Genomic DNA, 17,719 nt, shown 5'->3' with positions numbered 1-17,719 from the left:
CCCGTGTCTGTGCAGCATCCAAGAAATTGTACAATATTACTATGATTCGATATATACTGCATTATTTCAATTTCCTTGGAGACCTCTTCCTCAATTTGATTGTTCAAAGGATCTACAAAATAGCATCTATTACCTTCATATATTATCTTCAAAACCTTCAAATGACATGGAATATTATAATCCACATGTCATAATAGTCAGACAATATAATAATTGCCATATATGATTGTTATCAAGAGCCATATCAATATATCGTCATACAAACAGAGACACATATGGCATAAACTATGGAACACGTATCCATGAAAGACGTAACATTACTAACCGATGTTTTTCTTAATCACAACATCTGACTGACCCCCTGCTCCACTCCATGCAACACATTTTGCCAATTCATAGAATCGACCAGTAGATACTATACTTTTCATGCTTATATCATTTCTTCGAAATTCTAATAGTTTTTGTCCTGCTTTCATGTAAATATTTTCTTTTCCATCGTGGTTAAGCGAGGCGTACACACTGTCATCGTTAGTAGGCTATTACAAAAGCAAACATAATTATTTAATATATTTCCTGTTGGTGGTACAGTACGTTTTTGCATATCTCTTTTGTTCATAACTTTCCTATAGTAAGATCGAATAAACAATAACAATTTATATATTTTACCTTTTTTAATAATTTCGGCCTAACATTCTCGTAGGTAGGCACATTGATATCTGAGTCCGTAGGTATTGTACTATTTCCATAACCTAAAATACACAACGCGAATATATGGCTTACCATGTTTATTTAGGTGTTTATTATGTGGTTGCTCTCATTACCTAATTTAATCAAATAACAGATGTATGTAAACTAAGTCACATATATGACGAACAACTTAAATTCGCGCATACACGGCAGTATACATAATGACACACATGATATATGTATTCGAGGAGTTTTCAAATTAAGTAAATATTTTTACTGTGCGATTTATTTATTTACTATTTATTTATTTACTGCATGCACAAAAAAACTCACGGCGTGATTTAGTGTATATTTCATGATTAAAAAAGAGCAATCAAGCAGAGACATGGAGGTTTATGGAGGTTGATAATTAAACTTTGCAAGCATATTCAGAACATATATTCCAACTATGTGTCCAACAATACATTATATTAATCAGACAGTTACACCCAAACCGCAAATCAACGGGTGTGCACGCTTATTTTGTTTCCGACATATTTAAGACATTCTAAATTAGTTATTAAATCAAACATGATTAACTAAACGTAATGATGAAAAAATAGATTGCATGTTTCACATTGAGTGTATGTAATACATGTGTCACACAAAGTTAGACCAAGATTACGCGTGTTGTTTCCAATAGGTTTCACTGCATACATCTTCTGGGACAACTAGTTTAAATCAGCTGCAATATAATCTGTAAATGTCCTGCAACACGTATAGGTCGTTTAACCATATATAATGAAGGCATTACGTTTTACTGAGATCTAATGCAATCGTTTAAATAACCCATTGATTTCTAATTTACCTGTTGAAGTTCTCTCCGGCAATTCATGGTGATGTCTTCCTCGTACCATAGTGTCTGACAAATATTGAAATACACTTACTGTCGTTAATAAGTTGTACATGTACAGTAATTTTCGACAAAGGGCGTGTATTGTAAAACGTATGCTATATATCTCTATATTAAATAATTCCATCGCTGTGTTTCAAATATTGCAGTGATATATATATTCACCATTATTCCGTTTCTCCTTTCTTCTCATGAGTATTATACCCACTGAAGTAATTACTGCAATTACTGCAACTATTCCAACCAAAGGGCCAACGTAAACACCAGGATTGGTTGAGACGTTTTCAGGCAAGTGTTCATTGCCGATGGGTGCTGTTATTTTAAAAAAATGACAAGAACAGTATTAATTTACTCGAAGTTATTACCAATCATAAACAATGCATATACAATTTGCTTATCTAGAATGAGGTAGTATGAACGAATGAATTAGTGTGGTCAGGGACATGTAGTATTGTATAATATGTCTTTTCAAAATAATTTAGATATGAGCTGTTAAACTTTGACAATTCTGATGGCAATACAGGCATAATAAGAAGCACTGGTATAGCAAGTACAAAACACATTCCACATACCAATAACAATATAATTGGGGCGAACTACCTTTGCACGTTTGCATATACAGTGAACTATCTAGCCAATCGAAAATATATACACAATATGAAGAGAAAGCAAAGTACACCGTCAAAGCAGTGAATAAATAAGTACAGATACAACAATGATTAAAAACATTCTCCAACCAACTATAAACAGTACTGCTGAATCTCATTACATTTGGACTTAATAAAAATGCAATCAACGTATTGCTACTAGTCATAGCTCTTAAGTAGACATTAACCATGGCTTTCCTTCTCCTCGCCTCAAAAGAATAAATTCGATTATAAAAATAGTTTTGAGTCATACTGGTATTGTGTCCAAGGTTAAGCAACATTCTGAGTGCATTATTTTATGACATACAAACACAATTAATTTGAAAAAGCTGTAGTTTGAAAACATTGGGAAAATCTGCGATTCAGAAACTTCATTACGTTTGTTTATAACAACACGCAAATATGAGTAGTTCTTTACAAATTTTACTGCAGATCCATTTGGAATGCGCTGAATCCTACATTATGGTGGAAATATAGAAATGAAAACTGACATGCAACATTCATCAACCAGAATGTCGCCCACCAATAGTAGGTGCTTCATAAACATACCGCCCAAATAACAACAAACCTGTCTTTCTACTAAGCTAGATCCCTCCATATACACATCGATAAAAACGGGGATAACACGCTCTTGTACGACGACGTTTAACTTATTAAAAGGCGCGGACGTAGTGGATGGCCATCGCATAGAAAATAATTGATATATGTACCAAAACACCAATACTCTAACTATAAATATAGGCATGTTCATATCAAGAATCATATAAAGCAGTGTCAAATGATCAACCATATCAATGGGTTTTGGCGCAAATAAAAAGCACAGAAAACTGCAATACTAGAAAATATAGATGATGGTGAAATCAATTTCATCTCTTTTGCCTTATAATTTCTTTGTCATACAATTGAATCGTGGATTGTACATGTATTATCTGTCACGAATATATACTTGCTAAATGGACTTTTCTTACCTGTAGTTTTAAATATGATAGTCTTACTTGGTTCACTCCAGGCTATCACATTCTCAGCTGTTACATATATTTCATATTCAGTAGATGAATTCAAGCCATCGATGTGATAAGGTGGCATTTCAACTTTATTTGATCTGATGAAATCATTGATTTTTATCTGTCTGTATGACACATAAAACCATTGTGATGATCCACCGTTATATCCCATATCCCATGTAATATTGACAGAGTCCCATGATATACCCGTTGTTCTCACATTGGTGGGTGGCCCTGGTTCTCCTACAAATAAACATAGTGTTATAATATACATTAACAGTGTGATAAGCCTAATCTTACAGCCTCATATTGATACTACAATTATGGTTTAGTAATGTATTAAGTATGGTCAGATTGACAAAGTGTATTTAATAACACTACTTACTTTTCCCAGACAGTGTAATATTGAAATAATCACTACAAATACTATTACCAGCATGACATGTATATATACCATAGTTTATTTCAGGATTCACGTTTAGTATATACAGTGTGCTTTGTATTAATCTATTAACTGTATATGGTTCATGTTTTATAACAACTCTGCCCATATCACTCATAAGTTCTACTGCACTACCACCAGTTACAATTGTATTGAAATCATCAACCTGACACTGCAATTAAGATTCAGTTACGTAAATTGACAAATATTGATATTTAATAACAATACTTACTTCTCCCGGCTAGTGTAATATTGTAGTTATCACTACCAATAATATTACTAGCATGACATGTATATACACCATAGTCTACTTCAGGTATCACGTTCTGTATATACAGTGTACTTTGTATCGTTTTAGTAACTCCATATGGTTCATGTATTATCACAACTCTGGTCGTATCACTCATAAGTTCCACTTTACTACCGTAAGTCCATGTGTACCACTTTATATCTGGTATTGGATATCCCATAGATGTACACATAATGGTAGCATTCTGACCTTGATCTGCTGAACTTTCATCCAATGTGTCATTGAAAATTACAGCAGAATCTATGATTGTGAAATACATTAGCTTAAAAACTTACGTCGCTTTGGTTCAGTCAAGTGCATTTAGTGTATTTTGAAATGACCAGCCAAGCTCCAATTTTTTATCAATTTAAAGTTATTAATGCAGATGTTTATACAAACAAGGTGGATAATATGTGAAAATAAAATAAATTATAAATACTATATATTTAACAGTGTCAATATATGCTGATATCATACTCTATTTCTTAATTTAATTGTGTCATAAAAAACAGTTCTACACATTCATATAACTATATCTTGCATTTGAACCTCGTTTGAACAAAACCTATTGAGGTACATGAATGTCCGAGACATTCTTATTTACACATTAGTAGTCAAAAAATTATTTTGAAATCACACCAAATTTAAACAACATTAGCATGGGCCTGCTAAACATATTCCCAGTCCGTTATTTTTTTTTAATTTTAAGATCTCTCACTAGCTGAAGACATTATTTATGTAATTGTGTCAAATTAGAACATCTAAGAACAGATAGGAAACTTGCAAGAAAATATAATCCAAGTTCATTTACGGGACTCGCTACATACACGAGAACGATAATGCAATCCTTCGTCATAATCACTGTGTCTGTCTTAAAGATTAACTTATCACTGCTACAAATTATATTTATTTCTAAATTTGTGGTTTACGGTATAACTGTTTTTTAATGGGATGATTTCACCGAGGCAAGTTGATGTATAATATTTTTATACACATCTGTTGTTGGAACGTGACTGCAGACACTAAAGTGACTGCAGACACACAAAGGACTTATGTTATTTGTTAATGTTTAGTGATGTAAGGTTGTTAAAACACGTAGTAGGAGTGCATAGCTAATTGTACCAAAAAATCAATAAATACTTACACTGTACAATCATATTAACAAATGTATGTTGTGTTATAGACTGTGCATCATGTTTACTTTCACATCTGATTCTTTTTCCAAAATCTTCTTTTATTGGTGTAATTGATAATTTACTTATTGTGTCCTTTTTACCATCACTATCCCATAATATTCTGCTATTGCTACCAGTTGTAATATCAACATCGTCCTTATACCACTCTATACTAGCAGGTGGATGTGCTTTACTAGCAGTACAATCTAGTTGATATTCTACACCTGCTGCCATGGTTACATTGTCATCTGTAGAATAACCATCAATGTTCACTTTGTTTGGGGAAACTGAAATAAATATTACATGTAATAGTTAGGTCATTGTCAAATTTAAGTAAAATAACTTATATTATATCCTTCATGCTTTTCCCCATAAGTTCTGGTATACTATAATACTGTTATCATCATTTGAATTACAAGGTGATTTGTTTCTTGTTATATATTATGGTATATGGTATATGGTTTATAAACTAAACATAAGACCGTTATCAGCATTTATATTACAAGATGTTTTACTTTTTATTTTTGTCGTATATTATCTTCGGTCTAGTATATTGTTTACAGACTCATCAGTTTCATTTTTATTATTTGAAAAAAAATATGATCAACCCAATAAACTTACTCCACACATCTAATACGACCTCTTCATTGATTGGTTGATCTCTGTCTATTGCATCATTTGTTGCTTCACATTTTAATGTTTTGTTGTGATGTTCTGTGTAAGTTGGTGTCAATACAAGTGTACTTATGGTGTCTTTTAATCTATTATCTTGCTGGTTGTCTGGTGTCTGTACATTATCATGTGTAGTGGGACTGTTATTGATATACCATTGTATAGTAGCTGCTGGTTTACCACCAATAGATGTACATGTGATTGTGGACTCTATATTATTGTATACAATAAGTTTACCAGTGGAGGCTGATGATATTTCTATGTTGAATGGGATCACTGTAATGAAATCAAAATAAAAGCTAGTTCGATTTACACAATATTAATATAAGGTAAGATGAAGCGAAATTTAAATTGACAAGAACCTATTGATATTGTTTATAATACTACCATACCTTGTACTTCCAATGTTATTTCTCTTTCTTTTGCTGATGTATCTGCTTCATTGTCAGCTTTACATTTCAATTTCTTTCCATCGTGGTTGTCCAAATTAGGTGTAAACATCAGATCACTACTGGTAATTATCAACCCATTGCTGTTCTGTGGTGTATTGTTGTTTGTTGACTGTGGTCTATTATTGATGTACCATGTCAATGTAGATTCTGGTCTTGATGTAGTAGAACATGTAAATGTAACACTTGTACCAGCTGTTATGATATTGGATCCACTTATTGTAGGTTTTGTAGGACCCACTAAGATAAAGTGAAATATACAATTCGGTGTTATAAGGTGCAAACAACTGTGATCGAATGAATTAGGAATCATCTACAAGTATACAATATTACTAATAATCTGAAAGTACAAACACAATATCTTACAAAAACTACACCAATATTGTGTCGTTAGTTCTAGGTTAAAAGAATAATTTTAAAAACAGAAGGTAAACAGTGCCAGAATATATATGTTGCATTCATGCACTCAAGTGGACAATATTATCATGAATAAATTTGCCTTCTCGCAGCAAATTAATGATATATACATGCACATATAAAGTTATAGAAGAGATACATTATAATTATGCCTATGTGATCGTTTGCATTCAGTTGATGATATTTACTTTATATATTCAAAGCAGGTGACTTGGTTTGTACGTATTAGTACAATTACTAGTAGTATTATAAACTTTTATTGTGACAGGTGCATATAGATTTTAAAATGAATACAAATAGATTTATTAAATAAACATTAAATTTGCTAACATCCGTAGAAAAACTCATATATGCTAATGTTCATATAGCATAATAAATGTCGAATTTCATTTATGTATGTATGTATTGTTAGAAACATGTACATTAATAGAAATGATATTTACCATAAACATCAAGCATAATATGCGTGTGTTTATATTGAGGTGTGACGTCATTGTCAGCTCTACATTGTAATTGCTCATCATGATAAGTCCACTGAGGAGTAAATGTCATTAGCATTACTGCTGTTGACAGCTTCCCATTTCGTATTATAGTAGGTTGATTTGCAGTTTTTTCAGTACTTCCTAAATACCATGTTATAGTTGGTTCAGGTCTAGATTCACCAGCAGTACATGTAAACGTATAGGAATTACCAGATGTAACAATAACAGTAGCACCAGTAGTATGGTCTGATCTGGCATCAGATATCATAGGATTAGAAGGTATGGCAACTGAAATAGTAAGATATAATTTATAGGATTGTTATTATGAGATTTGTGATTATCTTTAGTTATAGTAGTAGTAGTAGTAGTAGTAGTAGTGATTTTTAATAAGCAGTTTGACAAGGACAAGTAACGTAAATGAAAGCAATAAAACGTACAACGTTAAGCTTTGGAACCCTGCAAGTAGGCCAGTCTCACTGGTTCTCACCACAAGGAGTTATGATCCCCCCTACCAGTCCCAAAACAGAAATAAAACACACAACAAAGTTTAAAAACTACGTGATAATACTACCAGTTGATTTATTCGTGATGAAAAGTGGACATGATTTAAAATGACAGTAGGCGGGTTCAGTGTGTGAAAAAACAATACTTTATTTGAGATTTGACAGTCACCCGTGACACGACGTGGCGGAGCGTACTCAGGCCACCCAACGTAGCTAACTGGAAGCTTGGTGTTTATAGAAACCGACCAAAACTTGAAGTGAAAATCAACGTGATATACATAAAGTATGTCACCACACGAAGCCAACTTAAAGCCGGTTACACCAGCACCTATGGGTCTTCTCAACTGTGACGACCTTACCCGTGAAAACAATACCAATACAACAGACTGGTCCAGGAATATTAACTTGTAGCAGACTACAATCGTACTTCGAAGCAAACAGCAAGCTCGTCATTGTGCACAGTACATAACGCATCGCATATAGCCCACTTATTGATAAAAACCTGTAATTTATTACTTATTTTGAAAAAGTCAAATTCGGCTTTTAACCTTGAAATGAAGCGCTGCTTAAAAATTTCAAGTGGTTCGATTACGCCATTTTTCTTGGCGTTTGTTGCGCCTACTGATGTGGATCAAAATCTTAGCAGTACAGGCAATATAATTAAATAAGTTACGTGCTTGACGAGATACGAATAAACCAGATCTACCAGGAGGCAATAAAATAAACCACCACACAGGTATGTCAGCATCGGATACAACAAGATTTTTTATTATTGTTTTGATACAGTTGTACAGAGGAACAATAACAGGACAATCAAGAAATATGTGACGTAAGGAGTCGTTGTCCCCGCAAAGTGGGCACGTGTTCGATTGCGAAAAATTGGCATGAACCAGAAATCTGCCAGTAGTGTATGCTCCATGTATAATGCGCCACTGTAAGTCCCCTTCTAACTTAGTAACCGGGGAAGCATAGCAAGCTTTGAAGTTTGGTTTATCTTCGTCCGAGAGATTCAAGATTTCCCGCCACACTGTGTCACATTTATCCGGATGCCGTTTAATATGAAGCAATGTAATCATGTATTTATACACTGTCCCTTTTTCTAGTTTATATAGGGGCAAGTTTATTTCATTAGAATGATGAAGTTGGTAGTAGTCATTCCAGTGTTGGGGTGATTTAATCTTGTTACTATTCAGGTAAGTGTTGATTGTTACTTTCCATTTTTCAGGAATACTTTGATGTAATGATTTTAAATGGAGATGTAGTGTGCGTTCCGATCGGATATTAAGTTTGTTGTATATCTCCGTACTCGAAGACCATGCTTTACTCTGTTTATCGACTAGGTCATGTATCTTGGTGATCCCGGCCGCCGGGAGAAATTTCATCAAAAAAGTCTCATTAAAGGTAGGAAGACAAAGTAAAGGGTTATTAAAAAGTGGTTCATTGAGGAGACTGACCGGATTACTATCATTGATTTTACGCCTTTTTGCAAGCGAATTCCAGCAGTGTAACAGCCCAGCGTAAACTCCAGGTAAGTTTGGAAGTGGTAATGTTATATTAGTTGCAAGCAGACGCTTGGTGAGCATCAAATTGCCTACTTTACTGAAATAGTAATCTGTGAATTTGAAACTGGGATGATCATAATCACTATACAAATATCTTTGAATATATTGAACACGATTAGCATTAATACGAGATTGTAGGTGAATCAAATTGTGTCCTCCGTTCTCAAGTGGCAGATAGAGCGTCTCAGCAGTTATCCAGTGACGACCTTGCCACAAGAACTCAATAAATATTGACTGGATATAACTTATCGTTTCAGAGGGAGGAGCAAGACTGATGAGCCGGTGTAAAAGTTGTGATGAAACAAGTTGATTTACGACGAGAACACGCCCTCTATAGGACATTCCTGCGGCGAATTTAGACCAGAAGGCGATTTTGCCTTCAACTTTTTGTACTAGTTCTGGCCAGTTTTTGTCCTCGTATGATTTCGTATTACCCAGATATACGCCAAGCAATTTTAGTCCCACATTATTCCATTTAATACCTAGTGGCGACTCGTTACGATTGCGCCACCCGCCAGCCCAAAGCCCTTTGGATTTTTCGTAATTTATTCTTGCATTAGATGCTTGTTCATAGACACGAAGCCAGTATGCAAGCTTATTGAAGTCTTGATCACGTGTCATAAGGAATTCAACATCATCAGCGTAGGCGGTTAATTTGCATCGGTAGCCGTTACTTTCAGGTATTTGAAGGCCAAGAATACCATCGTCATTTCGAATTTTGTCTAGAAGGGGTTCAATCGCTAAGACATAAAGTTGAGATGACAATGAACAGCCTTGTCTAATCCCTCTGGAAAACATAACAGGAGACGTGAGCGCACCATTTACACGAACAAGTGACTGAGCATTACCATACATAAGTTTGATATACGCAATAAACCGTGAACCAAAGCCAAAGGCTGACAGAGCACACGAGAGGTACGAGTGATGTACTCTATCGAAAGCCTTTTCTTGGTCCAGAGCTACGATGCCAAGTGGGATATTAGATGTATTAGCGTAGTCAATGGAATCCCGTAGGAGGTTTATGTTATCGTGAATACGTCGATTAGGTATACTACAACTTTGGTAGGGATGAACAATAGTGCCCATAACCAGGCGGAGACGCAGTGAAAGCGTTTTAGTGAATAGTTTATAGTCGCTACCGAGCAGACTAACAGGGCGCCAATTTTTGAGCTTGGTGTTATCACCCTTTTTGGGGAGGAGAGTTACGACTGCACGCGAGAACGAGAGTGGTAACACGCCGTCATCAATAGATGTTATAATGACCGCATGCAGATCTCTGCCTATAACATGCCAAAACGTTTGATAGAATTCGTTTGGCAGGCCATCCAACCCCGGCGTGCGACCCCGTGGTAACAGCTTAAGTGTTTTATTCAATTCATCGAAAGTAATTTCACTATCGGGGTCCTCGCGGTCTTCTGCAGCGACTTGGGGTAACCCTGCAAGAATGATATTTTGTGCATTGGTGTCAATTGGATCCGGGCTATACAGATTTTGGTAAAAAGATCGAGTAAGCCTTTGAATTTCACTCGAGTTTTCAGTAATGGTGCCATCGTGTCGTGAAAGATGAACAATGGCTTTCTTTTTCCCATTTTGTTTTTCTAAACTTGAAAAGAAAGAATTACAAATATCAGTTTCATTAAGAAACTTATGGCGCGCGCGAGTTGCGGCACCTTTGGCTGCGTGATTTACTAAGCGCGCAAGTAATTCTTTTTTCTCAGTATACTGCCTAGGAAGTGGTGTGTTGTGTTTTAATTTTTTCTCGAGTGATCGTATTTCAGATTCCAGATCATTAGTGCATAGTTTGTAGTTATGTTTATGATAACAATACTGTTGTGTCAAAAGTTTAACTTTATGTTTCCCAACATCCCACCAAATCTGGATTTTATCAAATCTATCACGTTCCTTTTGCCAACTCAACCAAAAATCGGAAATTAAACCAACATAATCTTCGTCTTCTAAAACACTGGTATTCAAGCACCAAAGTGGATTGCGGCGATCGGAGTTATTATGTGATATATTAATAAAAACCAAAGAATGGTCAGAGAGTGCAAGAGATGAATTATGAATTTCAACGGTTTTAACTTTATTACATAGATGTTTATTGATATAAAGTCTATCTAAGCGAACCAGTGTATTACCGCGGCCCCAGGAATACTGTTTTGTATCACCATGGTGATAGCGCCAACTGTCAACAAGTTTAAACCGTCGCATGATAGTGCTCAGTAAGTTTGAAGTCCGCACATCCGGCTCTGAACCTCCATTGCGATCAACGTCGGGCGCAGTGGTACAATTGAAGTCACCTCCAATAATAATAGGATCATCACTTAATGTGTTTAGATGGCGTTTTAACATCTGGAACGATTCAAGCCTCTCAGGACCGTTAGTAGGCGCATACACATTAATGATATGGATAGGTGTATTATTAACCCGAGCATGAACATGTATTAGACGACCTGGTTGCACATCATGTTTAGCAATAATGTCTACTTTCGTTTTAGGTTTGAAAAGAATAGCAACTCCTGCACTGTTAGACGTGCCATGAGAAAAAACGCCATCACCTCGCCAAATGAGCCTCCAAGTATTCTCATCTTGGGGGAGTGAATGTGTCTCTTGGAGCAGGTAAAAATCACATAGATGATTACGTTTCAAAAATTCAAACGTTTTATATCTCTTAAACGAATCTCGACAACCATTAACATTCAATGTACTGCATGTGATTGATGACTCCATTGTAAAATTATGAATAATAAAACATTTACACACTGACTACAGTACGACCAGTTGCTTTAATATATGCTTTTATTTTATTGACAAGTTTTATGTATGCGTGCTTTTTGCGACGTGTTTAGTGCCTGCGTTCGTCGATAATTCATGAGTTTATTGGCCAAACTTTTGAGATTAGGGTGAAAATCGATACAGTTTTCAATAAACTTTTTTGAGTGCATAGTTGATGTTAGAAATTCCTTGATAGACTCATTTGAAAATACTGTCTCAGAATCAGCGGTGACCGAGACATCCGACATATCTGACATCTCGGATGCAACAGAGGTTGTATCATCATTGTCACAGGTGTCTTCATTTGCTCGTATTTCGTCAACTGGCGTTAAAGGGACAGCAAACATGTCTTGTGACGAATCATCAAATCTGGACTGACCTGATAATGAGAGCGAAACAGTCGACAAGGGTGAAAAAGAAGGAGACGTTGTCAGAGGAGGACTACTATCCATAGCAGTCTCAGAACAAGCCTTACCTGGCGACGAAGACACATTATCTACGGCGTCAGGGGTAATGATGGGCTCCTTAGTTATATTCACATTAGCATAAATTTGGGGAGGAACAACTTGAATGTCCTCTGATGAAGAAAGGGACTCTACTGCCGGTATGTTTTTATCTTCCGGCAGTAAAGTATGTGAAGGAGGGGTTAGTACCCTCTCTTCATCTCTTGGTATAATATCAACATGTTTATCAGTTAATTCAATTATTTTAGAACCATTATTTACATCATTTTCAGTTTGCACTTTTTTAGATTTACCAGTGTTATTTCTATTATCCGGTGATTTTGATCTACTACGCTTTTTAGGGATATTTTGTTGAGTTAAATTCATATCCTCTAGATTCTCACCTGGTATACCATCATCGTTTGTCAGTTCAACATCAGCATTATTTACACTGCTTTGTTCACCTGTTTCTTGTTGTTCGTTTTGCTCGCACGTGTTGCTATGTGTCTCATTCAATTCAGTAATTTTATCCTGATTGCTTTCATTGTTTGACGGTTTTTGCATAACAATGGGGCGCGTGCCAGGACAGTTTCGTCGCGTGTGACCCTTTTCATGGCAACCAAAACACACCAATTCATCGGTTGAAACATAAACGTTGTATTTTATTCCTTCATAGATTATTGGCAATAAACCGTTTATATCAACCTCTTTCAAGTGCACGTACACTTGCCGCCTAAAAGATTTTACGTGTTTTAGTTCTGGTTTCCTACAACCAAGCGGGATCGCTCGAACAGAGCTAATAACACGGCCATAAGGTGCCAGTGCGTGTGTAATGGCTTCATTTGGTAAAAACGGAGGGACATTGGAGAGTATCAATTTTGTTGAAGGACGTACTAGCGGTTCAACAGCAATGTGTTGATCGCCAATATTAAGACCACATGCCGACAAGAATTCAATGGAGGTGATATCAGACAAGAAAACAATGACAGACCTGTTCATGCGAGATGCTGCTACAATATTGTTTCCCTCGATCATTTCAGCCACGGCTTCCACATATGTGTTGACAGGCACGCCTTCAATATTCTCACATCTAATCGCGTGGTTGCGAGTGAGTCTGCCAGATGGTCTATGGAATTGCTTTGTTTGTGCAGCGGCCATCTTGCCCTGCGCTCGACACCACTCACCAAGAGCCAGAACAACACCAAAAAACCCGCAACACGCGGGCAGAATCAACTAAATTATTTACAATGAATGACACTGGATATTTACAAACCGATATATCAAATAATTTACAAAATAAAGCGCCTACAAAGGCCAGAATTAGCTCACCACCACCAAAAACCAGGAGCTCCGCAAAAACACGTGCGCACACCTGTAGTAGTAGTAGTAGTACAAGTATAGTATAAGACTTGATATTAAAATAAAAACTTCATGTGACAATTGTGACATGCACAATCTTCAGTTAGCAATGAATATAATCTGACTCACTGTATAGAAAAATAGTGGATTAACGAGTTTTACTGACTATATAATATCAAAGCAATCAGATTGGCGATTTCTGAAGCGTCATTTTTACCAGCATAGTATTGAAAAAAGTTGTCATTAACTATTTTTTTAAAGTACGTCATCTTCATGTTTAAATGCGTTTGTTGTTAAACCTGGTTGATTATAAAAGTATGATTTACAAAACGATCAACATAACTTAGTGATTAATGATTAGCAAGGGTGTTTTATCAATACTGCTCCAAAGAGAGACACATGTGTTCTCAACCTTGAAATAAATTTACACTTCAAGTTGTATTTAGACATGTTTGAGGTGAAATACTCAACAATAGACACTGGTAGGGATATACGTTTCTTGGATGGAATATTTTAAAATCAAATATAAAGCACGACAAAATGCAAAGTCAAAAATTGTACTCCTTGCCACGCATGTACGAGAAATGAGTCCTTGTACTTATAAAATCATGATTACGCGGTGGTTATGACATAGAAGACAAAAATGAATGAACGAGTGAATTATGTGCATTTGGGATTATAAACATTTTAAGAAAAAAATGTTGTGATTATTGGCTATATCATCAAGCACAAAATACACTGCCAAGGCTAAATCTTGTATATCCTGGAATGAATACTTCAATTGATTTTAAGAAGTTTAGAATTTAGTGCAAATGGCTGCCATTTTTATGTTTGCTACTGAGTGAGTGTTATACAAATATCTTTTGAATACCTAAATTGATTGAAATTTTCACATGTTACCACAGCGACGTATACAACGCGTGTAAAATACATTGTTTATTTACATGAAATTCGAACTCAATGACTTCAGTTATTTCGTTTATGCCGTCTTTCCGAAAATACCTACATTGTTACAGTCTTAATAAGTTGAACTTTTTAGTCGTTACAAATATTCGTTCTCTCATCGCTAACTATAATAGACAATATAAAATAAGCCTATAATATGATGAATGATTTTAAACCAATTTTATAAATTGTAATTTTAATTTGTAATAGAATAATATTAGACATACGTTTGCTGACAAATGTAACACAAATATGTTTGCTTTCGGTATTCAAATTTCTATTCACAACTTTTCATTTACCATTATGTCATCGTTTTTTTTTGGAAATCAAAATCGCCGAATTTATAAGTCGATCATTGTCATGACTGCATTAGTGTTTGTTTATATATCTTCAACTGTCAATAAGTCGTTTCTGTATTCTGTCATCGCCTGAAAAATCTCACTACACAATATTGTTGGTGCCGAGACCAGCATGGCCGATAAACAGTCCCAACGACTAAGCTGAAGAGACGACAAGTTGGCCATCATTACTGCGAAACACACTCGCGCTATATATAGTTGGTAAATGTACACCAGAACGTTTATTATAACGAAATCTTCACTGATCAGAAATCGTACAGGTAAACATCGGCGACAAAACACGTGGTCATTATTACCTCATCACTAAGCAATTCGACTACAGCATCTGTACGAGTCGTTTATGATTGTAGTTGTAAAATGTGTGACTCTCAGAGTCTGAATGTTTTTTTTTTATAAGAAACCGAACTCATCTTATGAACGATCTCACATCTATTCTGCTTCGGTTCTTTGTCAACCACGTTATATTCACGAGTGATATAGAGAAAGCTTTTCTCTAGCTTGGAGTAGACAATGATGATCGCGCCAGTTTACCATGTTCATGTGGTTAACAGATCCGTTTTGGTTCAAAGTAATATTATTCAGTGTTGTTTGAACCCCATTTATTTTAAATGTCGTTTAGAAAATATTCATGCCATCTCCACCCTATCCGACATCTACGTAAACACAATCGTTACTGACTGAGAGCCAAATTAACACAACTTCGTACCACATTAATGCTAACCAACTTATGCATTCATGCAGTTTCAATATACGTTTATGGACATCTAATTTCTCTTAGAAATTTGCTCACTGGCAACGTTCTAGTGTCAACGTTCTTGGAATCCTTTGGATAACTGAGCTCAACCAGCTTACTTATAGAAAAGAAAATCGCCGCGTTGCAGCCAGCCAGTCTTACTTTTAAATGCGAAGTCGTCAAGACAACCGCCAGTCACCTAATCCTACTGCTGACCAGGAAGTTGAATATCTTGTATCTAAAATTGATATTTCCCAGTCAGCATTGGATGAAAAACAACCTGAACAATTAATTAAATTCATTGCCGAACACAAAGAGGCATTCGTAGGTTCTAATGGCCACACAGGCTATTGTGATTTGTTTTCTTGTATAATTCATCTGAAAGTAGAACACTTTCTGTCAACCGAACACCATGCAAACTGATACTACAGCAATGAGCCGCACTGGATGAGCAGATACAAGAAACTGAGGAGCCACGCTGGTAATGATCATCATCAAGCCAAATGACAAAATAACACCCACGGAATTATTGTGTGTAGTGGACACAAACTTAGTCCTAGAATGAAATTGTGATCTGTGTGCTGCATGATTTGTTCCCTGCTATTAAACCATCTGACTGTTATATCAATGGTCGCATATTTAGAACCTACACTGATCACGGTAATTCGTTTCCCTGTTTTAAAGAATATTTAAAGGCTACGTTATATCACTGGATTTTGGCCCTGCAACAGTATAATTTCCAACTCATATATAAAAAGGGCATGTATATAAACCAACCGGACTGCCTCAATCCATTGCAGCAAAGCAAAGATATAACTATGAACTATAGCCGCTGTTTGATTTCTATGAAAAATAGGACTGTGCCTAAAAATACTGAGCAAGCTAGACAAATATTGTACAAAACTGATTTATATGTAATCATTGTTGGTATTCTTTACAGATTGGTTAACCCTATAGAGTGTCCAAGATGATAAGAAAAAAACTCATAGTTCCAAAATGTAATTAAAAAATGCAATTAGAAGTACTCAGTCACATAGATATCTCGAAACTTGCAACCAATCACATGGGATATGCTCGTACGTATGGTCTATTGCAAGGCAGATACTTTAGGGAAACATGTCAAACAAACTTTTGATCATGTCCGCACTTGTAAAACATGTCATACCACCAATCGAGCTAACATCGCTTGTCGCTCCAAACTTCTCTCTCGTTCGCACATTTCTGGAAAAGTTGGATAGCCGAGTATTTACCTGCATTATGCAAGATTTAAAAAAAAACTTGACGGAGAAACTGACATGATAAAGGTAGTTGTCAAGGAGCTCTTTCATGGAAATCGCACGGTCTGCGGTGTTTATTAGAACAAATAATGGATGTACATCAGCCATATCAGTAAGCTATACCCATAAGGAATCAACGCTGATGTCACAACCTTGAATACATCTTTAACTGCAGAGCCGCGATCTACATGCAACAACATAAAACCTCACCCAAAACGGACTTCCGCTGTTTTTGCACGTTACCATATTTCAGACATTGATCAAATAAACTATTTAATAACTCCTTGTGACAAAATGATACACATTATAACATTCGTGTTCACATTACCATACCCTTCAATGCTTTAATTTATTTTTATTTTCGGCAATCTACTCGACAATTGTGATTTGTGATCAAAAGGCTTTTTACTCAGTGCTTTTAGCGACAGAGAAACAGAAGCTTCAAACGACCTTTAAAAATAGCTGTTTATACTAAGCTACATCAGAACACATTTGGTATTTACATTTGGTATTTACAACTACCGCGGGATATCTATCCTCAGCATCGTAGGCAAGGTGTTCGCGCGTGTTATCCTTACAAGACTGCAGGCCCTCACAGAATGAGTTT

The 17,719-nt window shown here is 35.7% G+C and overlaps 1 protein-coding gene across 1 annotated transcript; it reads right to left on the bottom strand.

The window, feature by feature from the left end:
* Window positions 1-320: 320 nt before the first annotated feature.
* Window positions 321-8,112, bottom strand: LOC146745945 (nephrin-like). The gene is made up of 9 exons (XM_085498839.1): window positions 8,019-8,112; window positions 7,118-7,444; window positions 6,201-6,497; window positions 5,758-6,084; window positions 5,106-5,423; window positions 3,905-4,222; window positions 3,195-3,473; window positions 667-749; window positions 321-536 (listed from the first exon to the last, which is right to left on the bottom strand). The coding sequence occupies exons 1-9, from the start codon at window positions 8,110-8,112 to the stop codon at window positions 321-323; spliced, it is 2,259 nt and encodes a 752-aa protein (XP_085354965.1).
* Between the last annotated feature and the right edge of the window lie 9,607 nt (window positions 8,113-17,719).

This window comes from Saccoglossus kowalevskii, chromosome 5 (assembly GCF_978046115.1).
Source record: "Saccoglossus kowalevskii chromosome 5, keSacKowa6.1, whole genome shotgun sequence".
Classification (NCBI taxonomy): domain Eukaryota; kingdom Metazoa; phylum Hemichordata; class Enteropneusta; family Harrimaniidae; genus Saccoglossus; species Saccoglossus kowalevskii.
Note: the sequence above shows the minus strand (reverse complement) of the source record. Positions and strands in the feature narration are given on the sequence as shown.